At 45.9% G+C, this 17,005-nt stretch overlaps 1 protein-coding gene across 5 annotated transcripts in view; it reads right to left on the bottom strand.

The window, feature by feature from the left end:
* The window catches only part of UBE2H (ubiquitin conjugating enzyme E2 H), a 53,977-nt gene that overhangs the window by 23,632 nt on the left and 13,340 nt on the right, over positions 1-17,005 (bottom strand). For 4 of the 5 annotated variants that reach the window (XR_014227888.1, XM_082309299.1, XM_082309302.1 and 1 more), the window contains exons 2-3: positions 2,379-2,455; positions 1,615-1,689 (exon numbers count right to left, since the gene is read on the bottom strand). Coding sequence is in view for 4 of the 5 variants with exons in the window: in XM_082309299.1 (XP_082165425.1) it covers positions 1,615-1,689; positions 2,379-2,455 (152 nt within the window). In the remaining variant the exon portion in view is untranslated. The remainder of the gene's footprint in view (positions 1-1,614; positions 1,690-2,378; positions 2,456-17,005) is intronic. The other variant, XM_082309301.1, reaches the window with a different exon arrangement.

The following is a 17,005-nucleotide window of genomic DNA, read 5'->3' as shown; positions in this document are numbered from 1 at the left end:
ACTAACCGGAGCCTAAATCAACAGCACTATGAATATACAAGAGCCTGGCTGATGTTTAACTGCATTGGCTTCATAGGCTACTGGAAAGAAAGTTTGTTTTTGCTTTAAGCCAGCAACCTTGATTTCTGATACGCACGGGAAGAACATCGGGAGAGAGAAAAATAATCTTGAGCAGACCAGCACCAAAGCAATTAACAACAAGGAAACCGGGGTTTACGTGCTTTCTGAGACTTGTCTGTAGCCAGCCCACATTTAAGACTGCCAACATGACAGTACCCTGATCCGCGTCGGTTTGTGGCACTTGAGAAGTGGGGAGGGAAAAATGACTGGCACCAAATAACATACTGTGCATTTCATAAGCAGAGGTTTATAGCAAGTTTCAGAGCTGACTCAAGAGGAAGGAGAAAAGGGTTCGCGTAGCTGCAGCAATACTGCATTGTTACTCAGCTGCATGCACATTTCGGCGGTTCGGTTCAGGTTTCAACAGAAAGGTAAAGGACAGCGTAAAAACAGCGTCGCTCTTTCCCAAAAGGCACGGTTCACATTTGGAACTAGACAGATTATTTCTCACACCACAGAGAGAGAGAGAGAGAGATGTTAAACAGAAGGAACTCTTAGCGTAAGAGTCTATTTTAAGAAAGCAGCCCATACTTATCAACTCCAAATCAGGATGTTGATATTGGAAGGGACCCATCTTGTCCAACCCATATAGTCAAGTTTCCACATCAGTTCTCCTGGGGCAGTTTTCTCCGTTCTTTAGAGTCCTCCGGCGGCTTGAGCCACAAGCACACCCTTCTGATGGAGAAATGCCATGTCACCGAGTTACCAGCACTTATTTCATAAGCCAGAATAGACATGTTGGAACTTCATGCATCTGCTCCAGTTTTTCAAGCAATATTGGCTATTTTATTTATAGCTTAAGTGACTGGACTAAAGTTAGGTACCAGAAGACATCCAAGTTAGATCACCATTACCCAAGGACAAAGATAGGATGGATACAGTCTAAAGAACGTTTCCTTATCAAACTTCCTATTTGCTCCCAAAGGTTAAACAAGCCCGACCAGTCTCGCCAGCTGCAATTTTTCTGGTGATAGGTCCCTGCTTCTATGTTCTTCCGCATATGCATCACCTACTCCAAGAGGACAGAGGCTCCAGCTCCTGCCTTCACTTCCATCCACTTCTGGACAAGAGGTCCCAAAAGCTAGGTTCACCCCAAGACCACGAACATGCACTGTGGGCTTTGCTCTCCAAACTAAATGAGTCATTCTATATGAACAGGCTCCAGCACTCACTGTGGTATCCTGCACCTTACCTACGAATGGATATATTATTAAAAAAAAGCACACAGTAGAGAGACTCAGTTCATCATCACACCGACGTGTGACCAAATCGCATTTCCAGCTCCTAGCCCTTCAAGCCAAAAGACCAAGCTTCCTCTCTGCTTGGCACGTGATAACTGGAAGTCTACGGTAAAAGCATTCTGCAGACTTGAAGTAAAGATCTTATGATTGCACTGAGGGTTGGTGCAACTTCACCTGCAACGATGCTGCAAGCAATGACATCTCTCCTGCATAAACAGTAACACGATTTTGACTGAAAGTGATTATTGGTTACCTATAGACGGGGATTTGAAAGGGTATTTATCAGGAAGGTCGACTCTAACTTTCCATACTCCACCTTCATACGGTGCTGCAATGAAAGAAATGCAGATATTAGACACTTAATAACTCAGGAGAGAATAAATAGAACTACAGCATTAAGCAAAACACATCTTTGGAATAATACTTAGTTCCATCAGGGGGTAAGATTTCATATCAAACCTCCTACGGTAAAAGCCTTTTTCCTGTGCTGCCTGACAAGAAATACATGATTTTAACTGATACTGCAGAAGATCTCGGCACAAAGACACAAGAGCCTTATTCAAAACAGAGACTTTGGAATAATCTACTTACCTTTAGAGATGTTACTAAATTAAGGCACGCTGGAGACCTGACTTGTGATCTAGTCATTAGAAAAGCCATCTTACTTACAAACCCCGCAAAAATTCAGATGACTGATGCAAAACTTATGAGCCAGGTCTAGAAAAGCTAAGGATCAACAAGAGCGGTGCTGAAGGCCATAGCAGAGGGCTTAGTTGTCCGAAGGCAGTATCCAGCCCTGCTCAGCTCCAAGGGAGGTGGCTCATCCGTGTTAATGCTCACAGTTGTGTTTCTCCCCGCCCTTGAGAGCGCAGCCTTCAAACACTGCTACCCTTTGATTTCTCACCCCCACTTAGATTTGCTCATCTCTTCTGCCACTCCAGAAGAATGTGTCATTTCACTGTTCCTCACCATGAGCCATTAGTTTGTTTTTATAGAAGGGCTGGGTCATATACTTACTTCCTTGTGGTCCATAAAACTTCACAACAAATTCATTGAGTCCTCCTAAGATTGTGACTTCGTGTTTGCTCTCAATACTGATACATCAAGTAAAGGAAAATATTTAGCCCAGGAAACAAAACCCATTTAGTTAGATATGGGTAACTTGCTAGAAGCCTGTCAAACCAAATAGTTTAAACCCAAATATTCAAAATATTCTACAACATGCAATTTAAGCGTCTTGACACATCTCAGTGACCACACCACCACAATGATGTTAGTAAAAGCCAATTCGACACACTGAAGAATCCCTCCTCCTGCACTGAGCAATCTTGAGATGATGCCTCCCTTCCCCTCAGAGCTGCTTTGTGTTTTCCATCTCCTTCTGCACAGCGTAAGCTCCGATTTAAGAAAACGCCAAGTCCCTATCAGCAACCTATTTGGAAACATATTCGGGCTGCGGAGGGGAGCTAAAAATCTAGAAACAGCAACAGCTCCGAAGCCTCACCGCACACAGACACGAACCCCAGGGGCAAGGTTCGGAGGCGAGGCCAGGACTCGGAGAGACCTCTCTCCTTTCCAGCGCTCGGGAGATGAGCCACAAAGCAGGAAGTCACCCTTGCCAACCGCTCACATTAAATGTTTACTCTCCTGCCCAGATCAGAGGAGCAGAACTCGCTCCGGTCCTTGACAAATGCGAGAGCTGATGAATTCAATTCTCCTTGGCTGCCTTCGGCGCTGTCAGACGGCCTCCCACAGCTACGATGCAAATTACGGCAATCTCATGTTAATTTGACTTGCAAGACCAAAAAACTCTGCGTCTTCGGAGAGATGGAAGAAGGGCGAGATTATGAGGCACTGTTACAGTGCGAAAAGAACAACTGTATTTCTCAACATTTAAAGGAAAGAATCAAAGCGCCAGTGCTTTGGGAGGAAGGGAATATAAACGGAAAGGCAAGAAATCTTCATTTCAAGTAAGGCTCAGTTAAGACAATTAATGGTGATGTTTCAGCACCCAAGCTTGCTGAAGAATTCTCCTATAAATCAGGGTTAATGGATTGTGAATAATATCCTACAGCAATTACCTTTAATCAATAATCTTAATATGAATTACGAGGGAAGCATCAGAAAAAAAACAGAGCAGGAGAAAAATCAAAGGTTTATTCCCACCTGAACTTCAGACTGCTTCAGCTCGGCACCACAGAGGCTGCCCCCATTTGACGGATGGGGGCAACGGCACAGAATATCTAATAAAAGATCCTTAACATCACAGCAGCGAGCTTGGCAGAAACGCTCGGGCTAAGAGGAACCGAAGCCAGGTTCCCTTTTACAACCAAGATTTTTCACTCTGATGCAAAAGTTTTTCTGCTTTCAAGGCACAAAATTTGCCCAGGAGGCTCTCCACTTTGCAGGAATTACAGCAGACCCCCTTGCACCTTCATGGCACTGAGCAAACAGGCACCTGTGTGCCCGGGCACAGCATACATGCTCACTTAAATATTCCTGACCCCTCAGGAACGTAACTGCCTGGGACTTACCACCAGAAACACCTAATTCTCAGCTCAGACCCACCCCTGATCTCACATTACGATCCATGAAGTCTCCTTGAGGTGTATCACAAACTACTTTAAGAGAAGAGGCTCCTGTATCCAGAAGCGCCAATTCAATCCCGGCGGTCTGTGTGCGTACTTGTACGCAGGAGATCCAAGTCCCATCTGTGGGGTCCGTCAGGATTTATTACAGTTCCTCAAGTACAATGATTCCCAGATTGGACAGAGTTTTCCCACAGTGCCAGCTCCAAAAGAGTTTGGATGCAATAACCTTCTTCCCCTCATTCTCATGGGGAGGGAGAAAAGTTTATAGCGGTTTGTTTTGGCTCCAGAGTTTTCTTGGTTCAGCATAAGCTGCTCTGCCCTACACTTAAATGGCAAGTAGCTCGCTGCACCTGGCAGCCACCCAAGAGCAGCTCGCAAGGGGCAGATCGATGCCCAACTGCCCCAAGTGCAAGTGATTTCTCTGCTTTCTCTGACATCTCCGGGAAAAGCTACATCCCTACAGCAGTTTAGCACCAAAGTATCCCAGCTTGCTTCAGACCTGATGTTACGGGACGCTTGTCCCCAGATCTTTTCATGTCACCCAGTACCGTGACAGTGCGTTTTAAATATAGGCTCGACTGAGTTTAAGTTCCTTTGAAAACGTACACGCTCATCTAATGGATAACTCTTCCAGGTTCAGAAACGGGCTCTTGCACAAACCCGCTGTGTTATGATGATGCCCCAGAGTGAAACGTTTAATACTGAAGTATGTTAACACTTACAGCAGCCTCGCGGATCAAGTTAAATACAAATGGTTTTACTTAGGACTAAATCAAGTACCACTTAATAAAAAACAGCTCTCCCAGCCTGATCTTCAGAGCGAGCTCCTGAGCAGCTTATATGCACTTTGGCTCCGCAAGTTAATACCGACCATAAATTAAAACAGAGCTTTCTGCACTCAAACTCAGTCCTCGTGTTCCCAAGTCCAAAAAACTATTAGTAAGCAATGTGGTGCCATATTTGATTATTCTCCCTGTTGTGGTAAGGACCTAAAATTCCTACAAAAAACCCAGCAAGTGAGTTAGGCTCACGAAAGGGATACATATTGGGATGCGGATGCTGCATTTGGGAACAACCGCATCGTTTATTAAGACGACACAAGAGTTTGGGGACAGACCGAACACAAAGTGGGTTTCAGCAATAAAGCCCTTGTAGCAACACAGGGGAAATCTCTGGAAATGCCTTCGCAGAACCGAGGAAGCTGGGGAAGCCCTCTTTCCTGGGCACGAAGTGAATTCCAGGGGAGCCCCCACTTTCTAACACAAGTGGGGTGAACCATCTTCCCCTTCCCTCTCCACCACGTTTTCTCTAAAGGTCGAGATGCCCAGGAATTTGAAACCTTGAAATCCCACTGAGAAAATTATTAAGAGCGCTAGCGAAGAAGTGCATGGAGCAATTACAAAAACAAGAACGTTTACACCCCACGAACTCTTTCCATCTCCAGGAGGTCTTCAGAAAAGGAAAAAATTATTGCATGAGCTGGAACTCCAGGAATACCAGGAACCCGAGGCAGACCTCAAAGCTTCTCCATCCCACAAAGCTGTACCGGGAAACCCTCTAGCAGTACAAGGGAAAAGCGTGGGGGAACACCAGAAGGGACTTGACATGTTTGGAGGACTGTCCCTCCGGACCACGTTCCCAGAGAAAGCTCCGGCATGGCTGAGGGCAATGTATCTAGAGTAAAGAACGCGGGCTCTGACCCAACTATTTTCTCAGCTCAGACAGATTTTTTCCATAAGGCAGAAGTCTTACAACCAAATCCCAAATGAATCCCGTTCCAAACACGCCAGCAATTAATCAGCCGTCTCAGATCCAAAAAAAAAAAAAAGAGCTGCTAGTTTGGAGACCCACAAGACTTAAGGACCCAGTTGTGCCTAGGGCACAGCAAACCTCCCCTCCTGCATTCAGAGCTAGAAGGGCCTGGTGCCGAATCCCAAGCTAGCCCAAGGAGCTCCCAGGAAGGAGAAATGCTCCAGGTCTTCAGCAAACTGAGTACCAGCCTCGGGAAGCCCCAGAAAAAAAAGAGCATCAAGAATTTGGAGCAAGATTTCCCCAGTTAAGTTGACCAGACCGTTCACAGCAGCTCCCGTGCATTTCTCCCAGGATAGCTACGTTCGCGTCCAGGATTCCCATCCGCCTCTTTCATCGGCTACTGATGTAAATCTGCGCCGAAAGCGCTCCCGCGAGTGCCCAGGACTTCAAACCCCCAGTCAGTATTTACGGGGAAGATCACAAACCCCTCACCTTGTTTTAGTCTCCTCTGTCCAGAGGAATTCCTCTATGCCCACACGCTCAGCACTTTTCATTATTCAGATTTGCAGAAAGAGAACGAGCAGTTAATGAATAAAGACTTTAACGTTCTTGATTCTAGTGGCAATCCAGTGGTTCATACCGGTACGAGCAGTCCGCTTTGTTTCCACTGCAGGGCACACGGCTACACCGTGTGTATACGGGGTCAAGATTACAGAGCTACAAAACCAGCCTGTAACACACGCACTAAAATGTTTAACAAAAATACAACCAGATCCCTTTCAAGACTCTCAGCTTGCTCCTACTGGTCTAGGTGACTTACGGCCTTGCTGCTTTTATCTCCTTATCATCTCAGTATATTAATTTGACTTTGTGTTAAATAAAGCCAGTGTAGGAGTCAAGAGAAAAGAGCAAAATCTGGATACAAGTCAGGTTTCTAACAGATAAGAAGTTCAAAAGCTTTACCTTAAGACCACAGAAACTAGAAGGGAGTCCTGAGGACCTGGGGATAAATTATCTTAGTCCCAAAACTATTAAGAGAATTTTAATGACGGTAAGTGTCGAAAATATTTAGATGATGATATAGAAAGCAAGCTTATTTTCAAATATCTATTCGGAAGGGGTTGCTAGGGGAGAGACAGAAGGGAATTTTTCTGCGGCTGATTACAGCCTCCCTATATAGTGCCTGAAATGTGCCAGAGGCGCAAAGGCCAACCGCGCCACGTATTAGCATTACAGTAACATCCAGAGCCCCCTATCAAGATCAAGGCTCTATTGTTCAGGGTTGAGCTCGTACGAAATTGTTTCTTCGCTCAGAATGAAAACTGATTTAAAGCATTTTGCCCATTCTGCGTTGGGACAAAAAAAAAAAAAACCCACACACAAAACCTTTCAAATCTGGAGAGTGAGAGACTGCCCAACCATCAGTCAGAAACAGACTGGCCACTGCGGATCTGCCTGTTCCGGGATCGAGTTCCCATTCCCTCATCCTCGCGCGGGGCCGCCCACCACTGTGGGGCTGGATCTCCCCTACAGGAATAAAAGAAAAAATTTCTTAGGATTCGACTTCACACCCAGATCTCCCAAAATCCCAGATGAACATTGCGGCCAACAGATGGCTAGTCTGTTTGCACGGCTGAGTGGTTTTTTTTTTTTTCCTGGCAAACATTTAGCCCTTAAAAAAAAAAAAAAAAAAAATCCCTGAATCAATTTTCTTTAAAATTAACATAAGTTATAACTTGGGCAAATCGGTTTTCCAGCTAAAAATATTTCACTGAAAATATTTTTACAAGCCTAGTGACACAAGTGGCCACGAGCACAAAGTGGCAGATAAAGCAGAAAGCTGGAATGCCCCCCCGGAAAAATAAAGTTATATATTTATCTGCATGCATCTCCATACAAGTTGCAGATAGGTCGATGGCCATTACCAGAAAGCAAGTCCCCGCCTTCTAAGGATCTCTGCCACGTTTTCTCTTATTTATTTCTCGTCTACAGCTGGAAAACCTCAGCAGCGAAGACACTCTGAATTTGAGGGAAAAAGGTAAGACCACACCTGTGTATATTTAAAAACATAAGAAATCATCCAGCTCTGCTACCTAAGCAGCTGAGAACCTATCCTTGAGGAAATAACTCACCATCTGCATATTTCGTGACAAAAGGCGTTTTAAAAATAAGATTGATACAGTTGATTTTTTTCCTTCACGAAGAGCTTTGCAGGCGGTGAGTGCCGCTGCACCACCCATGCGATGGAAGCGCAGCCGCTCCAGCTGCTTGTGGTACAGAAAGCACCGCTCCGCTTGTTCGAGGCATCAGAGGTGTGAATTCTTCTGAAGTATTTGCAAGCAGAATTTTGCAACGTAAATAGCTTCTAATATTGGGACTGATGGTTATTCATGTTTATTTTCTTACAAAGGCGAACGAGTCCCACTCTAAGAAGCACTTACACAACCTGCAGTTATCTGTAAGGAGCCCTATGATTTAGCGGCGTTACCGGTTACACTGACGCGTGGGCAGCAAAAGGGCAATTTCAGCTCCGTCGCCTCCCTGCCTCCAAGCCTTCATAGGCTGCCTTGCCTCCTCCAAACTCTCTCCCTTTATCTGATCCAAGTTACCCGAGGTGCCAGTTGCACACGTGAAACCACAGCCGGCACCAGGGCTTTGACGCTTGAAGCACCAGGAATATTTATTCTTATTTTCCCCAAGTAAAAGTCCCTGCCCTTTACTCACATTTAACTTTTCTTCACACTTCTCTGTCTCTCCCTGCAGCACACCAGAAGAAAGGACACGTAGTCAGAAGTGAAAAAGGTTATAAAGAAAACAAACTCCTTTGATTTCTTTGAGCAGCAAGAAGCAGCACTTTTTAGTCACCTTGTTTGTTGCAAACTTCTTGAGAACTCCAGGCTGAACCCATTCAGATTATTAAAATCCATCGGTTTTCCCCCAAGCTAGTTATTCTCATTGCCACAGGGCACGCTCACAGCTTCCAGCTTCAAGCAAAGGGGTTTTCTAGCACCAGAAATAGGGAACCTACTTGCCAAGGATGATGTTTTGCAGCATTTCTGGTGTTGGTATCCACAGCCCCGTGGTCCGCACCAGCCCCAAGAAGGGAAGACACCACTGGGGCAATCTGCAGTTTATCTGCACGTCCCTGGGGCAAATCTCAATCTTCCTTCGCCTGAATTGGGCTTGCCCAGGAATCCCACAGCTTTGAAAGACACAAAACTCGCTTAAATCCTACAAGGACAGCAAGCCACTTGCAGGCAGTCGTGGAAAGCTCTGAAGACAACCAGCTTTCCCATCCCTTCACCCTCCTTACCGCTGCGACAAGTGAACGGGGGACAGCGTTACACAGAGGTGGTTTCACTCGTTGTAAGACGACGGCCGGTTATGATTGCAGCCGAAAACGCTCCGGAAGCGAGGGAATAGCGAATGAATAACTGAACAGCAACCTGTGCTTGGTTGCTGAGTGATTTTATTGCACACAAGCGTTTTGTTAGAAATGTAGTTTTGCTTTTTAAAAAAAAAAAAACAAACGAACAACAACAACCAAAACCACCTTATTCACCGCTTCTCTACCAGATTTTAACCGACTGAGATGAGAAATCACACAAGAAAGAGCATCCTTAAGTTATTCTGCACGCACCCTTCGCAATTTCACATCAAGGACGGCAAATTTCCCCAAGATAACACCCTAGTCACCAGCACCCCCATCAAAAGGCACTTTCCAAGCGCAGCCACGTGTACTGAAAAGCACCTTGCGAGCGCAATCGGGGTTTTGGGGCGAAGGAACTGCTGCTCCAGCAAGCCCTCCAGTCTGGCTTGCTTTGGAGCTCTTGAAGATTTACATCTGGCCGCTCTCCACTGAACTTTGTGCCAAGAAACTTGAGTAATAAGGAAAAGGTGGAAAGAAAAGCCAGCTTTCCCCAGAAGACACTTTGCATACCAGTCGCCTGCTAGGAACCAATTAGAAATGAAGTCAGCATTTTTCCTACAGAGAGGATTCTCCAAGGCTTCAAACCTGGTCTTCCCTCACCAGAAGTGAAGGGAACCACCACAAGACGACAACAAAGCACATCTCATACCATGCTGGATTGAGTAATACTGCCCTTTTCCTTTGGGAAACAAATTAATTCTTTGCCCTCCCCAACGCCACACTGTTCCCTCGCAAAGTTTCAACTTCTTTAGAAAAAGAGATAGCAGATTTTTTTTTTTTTTTTTCCGTAGAGAAAACAGATTGGAATGAACATGTTTAAATCCATGTTCTCAGGCTTCCACTGGATGGGTCAACATTTAATTGCAGCGGTGGCAGCAAGAGCTCCTTCACCATCAGATTAGACGGGAACACAACCAGTGTCATTTTGACAGCAGATAACGAGCGCCGTAGCCAAACTCCAGTTTTGTTGTGCCGATTACTGTGCAATTCATTTGCATTTACAGACAAGGAAGAACACCACACGTACAGGCATCAGGCCCTCGTTTTAGTGGGTATGGTTAGCCAAGCGCAATGCAGGATGAGAACACGGACAGGCCCAGGGTGACACCTTCTGATTTGCATCGCAGCGGAGCTTTGCTTGCGAGATGACTGCGTTTCGGTGCTACACGTGGTGCTGGCCAGTCCCAGGAGCAGCACGTTGGATGGAAATGGCTTGAAACCACTTAAAAAACTGTGACCTACGCAAGGGTTGCTGAGGTGCTGCTTGAGAAAGGCGGGGAGATCATAGAATCAGAGAATCGTTAAGGTTGGAAAGGACCTTTGAGATCATTGAGCCCAACCTATTAACCTAACTGCCTGGTCTACCTCTAAACCATGTCGCTGAAATGCATTAGTCGAGTTGAGAAGAAGCTGGCACCCAGGATTTTTAAACACGAAAAGAAGAGACTGGACCTGATGAAAGGGAGTCGGAATGAAGTTGTGATCACTACAGCTTAACTGATGTTCCCATGCATGACCATAACGCAACACAGCATTGCCTCCACAAGCACAAGAGTTCTTTGAATCTCAGTAAAAGAGGACACGCTAGAAACCAAGGGAATTTAAGTGCAATTAGTCCGTAACGATAAGCAACTGTCAATTAGCAAACTCCTTAAATGGATCCTAGATGACTGCACAGTTTGAGGAAGGCATCCTACCAAAGAGGACTGGCAAGGAAGACAACGTACGGAGCCAGGACACAGGAGCATAAAGCCCTGGGCTCCTCTGGGATAACCGGAGAAGCGAAAAGGTCCCCACGATACGATTGCACTGGTCTCCTCTGTCGCGACGCTCAAGCCTCCCAGAAGAGTTCAATACAAGCTGCTCACCTGGCGTGAAGAAGGCGGCAATAATCGGGAACCTCGCGCTCTCAGCCAGCCACCCAGCCAGGCGCCATGGAATTCGCTACGCCGACACTCAAAGGCAGCCACGGGGGAAACCAGAGTCAGACCCAGAAGCATGGAAGACGAGGGCAGTAGTAGTTTACATGGCCATACGTCTGTCCCTAGGCTAAACCACTAGATAGAATATTTGCATTGCTACAGCTTCCATCAAGAGAAGCCTGTTACCATGGTGATTGTACATACTGGTGGGAACGGAGTATTTAACGTACGAATAAGAAACTTCTCAAACAAGTGAGAAATTTCAAGTGCATTTTAAGTGACATATCAGAAGGAGAAAATACAATCATTTCTTTTTCCAGTTGTGTTGGGTACAGTTGATTTCCTCTTTGAGAGGATTCAAGAAGTGCCAAAACGCTTCTGAAAGAGAAACTGTAGTGGTAAAACCACAGAATTGAGAGCGTGACCCCAACTGTGCGCTAGGCCTGACACCAAGCCCGAGATTTAACTGCGCTTTGGGGGCTGCGCCCCATCACGTGTTTTACAAGAACGTACCAGGTCTGTTAAAAGCAAAATGCTTTTCACGTGTTTGCGCAGTTGCAATACTTCACTAATTTAGACTTCCCAAAGACATGCATTATTTTAAGATGTGGCCTTTTCCCTCAAGTGAAGTTTGGTTTAGGTTTCCGTAGACTTTACTGAAATGCTTTTTTTACTCCAAGAAACCTACACAGTCATTTAGAAACTGCAAGCATGTCAAGCCACCTCGGCAACAGTGACATAAAACCCCAAACATACAAACAACCATCTCCTCAGGCTGTAAAGCCCTCGGGACGTGACATGTTTGTAGTCAAAGCAGACAGATGCAGAGGAGGTCAGCAGCTGAGCTTTGGCAAGAGTTTTTATTTAGGGGGAAAAAAAAAAATCTGGAAGTATCTCAAATTCTTGATTTTAAACAAGATAAAGAGTTTAATGGGGGGAAGGAGAAAGTGTCAAAGCAAATATTTTCATTCTGGTAAATTCAGAGTTATATTCTGTTGAACATAAGCTTAATTTTGTGATGCCTTGGCACAGAGCAGTTACCAGTTCTGGAACCAGAGTTCCCATCCTCCTTGTTCCCCTTTACCAGGATCTTTTCTTGCCTGAAAGGGATGCTGAATTGGGCTCACCGAGGGGGTGCTGATACGCTGCATCGGCTTGACCTACATCATAACACTGAATGGAGAAAGTGTTAAATATGGGAATCCTGAGAATTGTTTCAATAAATGCTTCACACAGAGCTCTCTCTTCAACAAAAATCCTGAAGTCCTCTCTAAAAGAGGTTTCACACAAACAAACTCAAGCTTGAACTATTAAAACATCGAGGGGGGGAGGAAACACATTTAAAGTCCCGCCTAGGATCCCGCTCCCTTGGAATCAGGATAACACATCACGACAGCTCTCTGTGGCCTGCCAGGAACATAATCCCATGAGATTCTTCCTTTTTTGTGTGTGTGTACAGGCACAACAGAGGTGAGACTCACCAGGAAGAGCTGGTTTAGCGCAAAAACCCTGGCAACACACCAAGAACTGGTCCATGTGATAAGCAGATGCGATGAGAGCAAGACGGTTCGTTGCTCGGGCTGCCTTTCTAACAAGTACAAAAGGGTTTGGCAACTTGACTGGAAAGATAGCTGTGGGGCACCTACTTAGATGTATTGCCTCCGCTTGCTTTAAAACCGGATCTATGGAAGAGGCTTGCTTTGCTGACCTTTACTATAAACCTACCGGAGCCGACAGCTGGAGCAGAGTATCTGAAACATCAGAGCAGAAACAAAAGACAGAGCAGCTCCGTAAGCACCTCGCGCACCAAGGATAGCGAGCTATCTACAGCGTTGTTTCGCAGAGCTCCTTCCAACCCCACACCACCAGATGCAAGAGGACATGGAAATACTAAATGATGTATTTCTTGCTCGCTGAGGTCACACCTGCACTGGGTGTTTTGTTTTTTTAAAGGATTTTGTAAACTGTAGTCTTCGGAATTGAGACAGCAACAGCTATTTGAAATGCCAGCTAGAGCAAGCTGTGCTCAAACTGTAAATAAGACTCGGAGCCCAGAGCAAGCATTGAAGTGGACGGTGCCAGTGAAAATTAAGCAGTGCTGGTCCTCACAAAGCTTCTTCAACTTTAAGCATTCAGCAACAATTCATGTCCTGAGCTTACGTGCTTAATACCAAAAACCCTAGTAGTGAACTGCCACCTCTCTGGGTGTTTTCTGTACCAAGCAGAACAGCAATAAGGTCCCTCAAAGACATTTTGGAAATTATTTCTCCCTCTGAGGAACAGGGTGCAACTGGTATTTGTTTGTTACAGAATACTTCGCTGCTTGGGCCAGAAGCTCCAACATTTCTGAGCCTTCCTGAAGGAGGGTTGTTATCTTGCCAGTCCTCAAAGAAACAAGCTTTAAAACAAATCTCAGAAACCACTGGTATTTCTGTCGCATGGGGGTAGGAAACAAAAGCAAACTAAATTTGAAAATTAAGCTAGAGATCAGAACGATTCCCTTGACCTCAAGTAACACAGGGGAAAAGTCACTGTGTGGCTTCAATCCAGATTTCCCACCACCCGTAACAGCCCAGTTTGAAGCAACACATGGCACTCTACCAGATACAGGTGTTCGTTTCAGGATGGATCATACCCCGAGGCACCTGCGGATTTCTGTTCCTCTCAAACCACTTTATTAGAGATACGTTTTTTCAAGAACAAGTTAAATTCTGCTCTTCTGCTGAGTCTCAGGTTCAGCAGACAACGCGCAGAGCGGCTTGCTAGCAGGTGGAAAACCATCAGGATGAACATCGCTCTTGGGGCCGTCTACCTCTTAACGTGTCCGTTAACGAGCCTGTTGATACAGCACCCACACCTCGTAGGGCCCAGCTGAAAACGGTGATGGGGAACCTAAGGGCAGTATGCATTTTATAGACCGCCTGCGAAACCACGAGGATCAGATTTGTCCTCTTCTCTGGGCTCCAGCAAGGAGTCCCGACAGAGCCTGCCAGAACTTCTGGAGGGATCAGATCTGCTTCTCCCCTCCTCGGTTTTGTTAAAAGGCATCTCAGGAGCGATGTTTTAAAGGAACAGCTCAGACAGGATTTTACATACAATAATGTTGTTTGTTGGGTTTTTTTTAAAACCCAAACAAATGACCTGAAGGACAGAGCGAGAGATGACTTTACTCCGTAGCTGAATCACAGAACCAGTGAAGTTATGACAACCACAACCACAGTTTCCAACACAGACCATACACTGTTTTCTCTCAAACCAAAGCAGAAAAAAACCAAGTGATTTAAGAACAAGCAGCTTTCAGACCTTGGTTACACACAGCAGCCAAAACTTATAGACACTGTTTTCCTTCTTTCTAGGTCACCTGCAATATAAAGTGAAAACACCAAACAGTCCCATGTACCAGGAAACTGCCCTTCAGTTTTGCTAAAAGAAAAGCTGTAGGAGCTTCTTGCATGCCACAATTTTGTACACAAATACCTACAACAACCCAATATGCCATTGTCATCGCTATTACATCAATCATCCTCTTTATTCTTACCACGTAATGAGAGCAATGGGGCACTGTAGCCTATTCAGTGCTTCCTCAGCAGATCCCATCAACAGCTCCAACATCCCGGCACCGGCTGCAAACAGACAAGATGCACAAGGCAAGGGGTTTTGCCTCAGCTTTGTTTTGTTCAGTCCATTTGGCCATCGGTATTTCAAGATTTAGTTTATAAAGATGGGTCTATCAATCAGCTTTCTACCTACACCAAGTCAGGTCGGCTCCCGCTGTACCTATCAGTCTCGAGAAAATACCAACGGAGATTTCCAAGGTTAGGCAGCGGGTCGATACGTGCCGTTTCCCATCCATCAAGCCACTAACTCTAACCCCAAACGTGGCGCGGCTTTGTCAGTTAATCACCAAACCATCTGTAAAAAGCTCACTTCTTTCTCAGCCCTGGAAATTTAAGAAATCGGGCCAGCGCTTCCGTTAGTCTCCGCAATTCCTCTTGCATCCAGTTCCTACCATCGGCTTTTGCACCAAGAAGTTAAACACTTGCCTGCTAATAAGTATCTTTAAAAAGCCTCGAGCGCTTCCGAGGGGTTTTTGGCTATTCCCAAAGGATTAACTGTACAGGATTTTCCTGAAGTTTCAGGTATAAAGATACATTGTGTTCGAGAGGAAGACATGAAAGAGCCGTACTTGGAGACTAACAATGATCCCCGCACCAGCTTCCTTGCGCAACGGAAAGGCGAGCTTTAGGGACGCGGCAGAAAGGTTGCCAAGGAAGGAGCCTAACAAAGCGTTTGGGGCTTTGTTTGGAGATGTGAATGCACCAGCAGGCCTGAGCTCGCCAGCCATCAACAAAACCGCGGCGAGGCAGAGCCGGGGTGGCACCGGTGCCCAGAAGGGAGGGTGCCCTCACCCTGGGACACCCGCTACGCCGCATTCACTCATGTCAAATACCTTTTTTTTTTTTTTTTTCTTTACGGTTTCCAGGCTTTGAAGACCGGGCCTTCGCTCAGCAGCTGCACCAGCAGCAAAAGCAAGTCATCCGGGCTACTTCTCAAGCGCTGCGGCTTTCTCTAGCTGCGTGGCTAAGCCTCTGCACACAAACGTCCGATCTCGGCACCTCGCGGGCAGGCAGGGGTTCATTAAAGCCGCTCTGGCGCAAGCGACACCACCACAATCAGAGGAAGGGAAAAAAGGTAGGTTTTTTTTTTTTTTTTTACAACGTGACCAGCAGAACAGCGGAGGGTGTTGCTAAAACACAGGAACACAGCGTCCTCGTCGCTGTGGCCAGGCAGTTTCCTCCGAAAGCACCTCCGAGCCGTACAGATGGAAGGGCTGGAGAGAGACCGGGAAGAATCCCTGCAAGGGTTCGGAAGGTGGCCATTTTAAAGCTCTTCGAAGCAAAGCTTCCTACCCAGCAGAAGCACCAAATCCACTCGGAGAGGGGGACCAGGAGAGAGGAGCGAGTTTGCACCTTCTGGAGTCAGGAGCTCCTCATCACCCAGCCCTTTTGCTTCTGATCCAAGAGCTTGTTCTAGCACATCTGCTCAGGCTTAAGTAGCCCCCTTCCCTCTCAACTCCCTAACGAGAGGCACATCAGTTATCTGAAGACAGAGCCCAGGGGAGGTCCACAAATTAGCCATCCCAATTTACGTCCACGGATTTCTGATAGCTGCAGGAAGAACGCTTGCCTCAAGGTTTCCTGCAGGAATAACAATACCTGAAGTTTGTTACGCGGATCAAAAAACAAAACAAAACAAAAAGCAGTCAATTTAAAGCTGAGCTTTGTAATCGAGTTTTGCATACATCACCGTCATACAAGCCACGCTATCAATATAAATGCTATTGTTAGACCACTGCTATCCCCAGCTTTTAGACTGTGGTATTGAGCTTTGGAGAGTGAAGGCAGTGCTTTCTTATAATTAGTTAAATTCAGCTGAAACAGAAGATTCCTTGACATCATCTGTTTGGATCACCATTATAGAAGGGACAAAGGAGCACTACTGCAACCGCACTAAAACCTAATTAACACAGTTTAGTCGTTAGCGGGTGCAGCTGCCTGAAAAGTGGGATTTTGTCACTGAGTTTGAAGTATCTCCTCCTTCAGAGATGAGCTGAAAAAAAACCCCCAAAGCTTACACCACTGCAGAACAAAAAGCCTAGCGCTGACCTCCGCCAGATGCTCTGAATTACAGGTGACCCCCGGCAGACCCAGCCAGAGTTTCAAAGGCACACATTTATCACAGCCTTCTTTAATAAATCAGAATTAAGCAGACTCGACACACTTGAAGCCATTTTGGATGACAATATTACTAATCCACAGAAAACCCCCAATTAACCAGTGTGCTACTGCAAATAAACAGAATCCCGAAACAACGGAGGAAGTTAAAATAAAGGACAGCTTGGAACCGCAGAACCAGCACGCTGCTCCCAGCAGCCTCGACATTTTCCCT

The sequence above is a fragment of the Platalea leucorodia genome (assembly GCF_965183815.1).
Source record: "Platalea leucorodia genome assembly, chromosome: 4".
NCBI classification, from domain to species: Eukaryota; Metazoa; Chordata; class Aves; order Pelecaniformes; family Threskiornithidae; genus Platalea; species Platalea leucorodia.
Note: the sequence above shows the minus strand (reverse complement) of the source record. Positions and strands in the feature narration are given on the sequence as shown.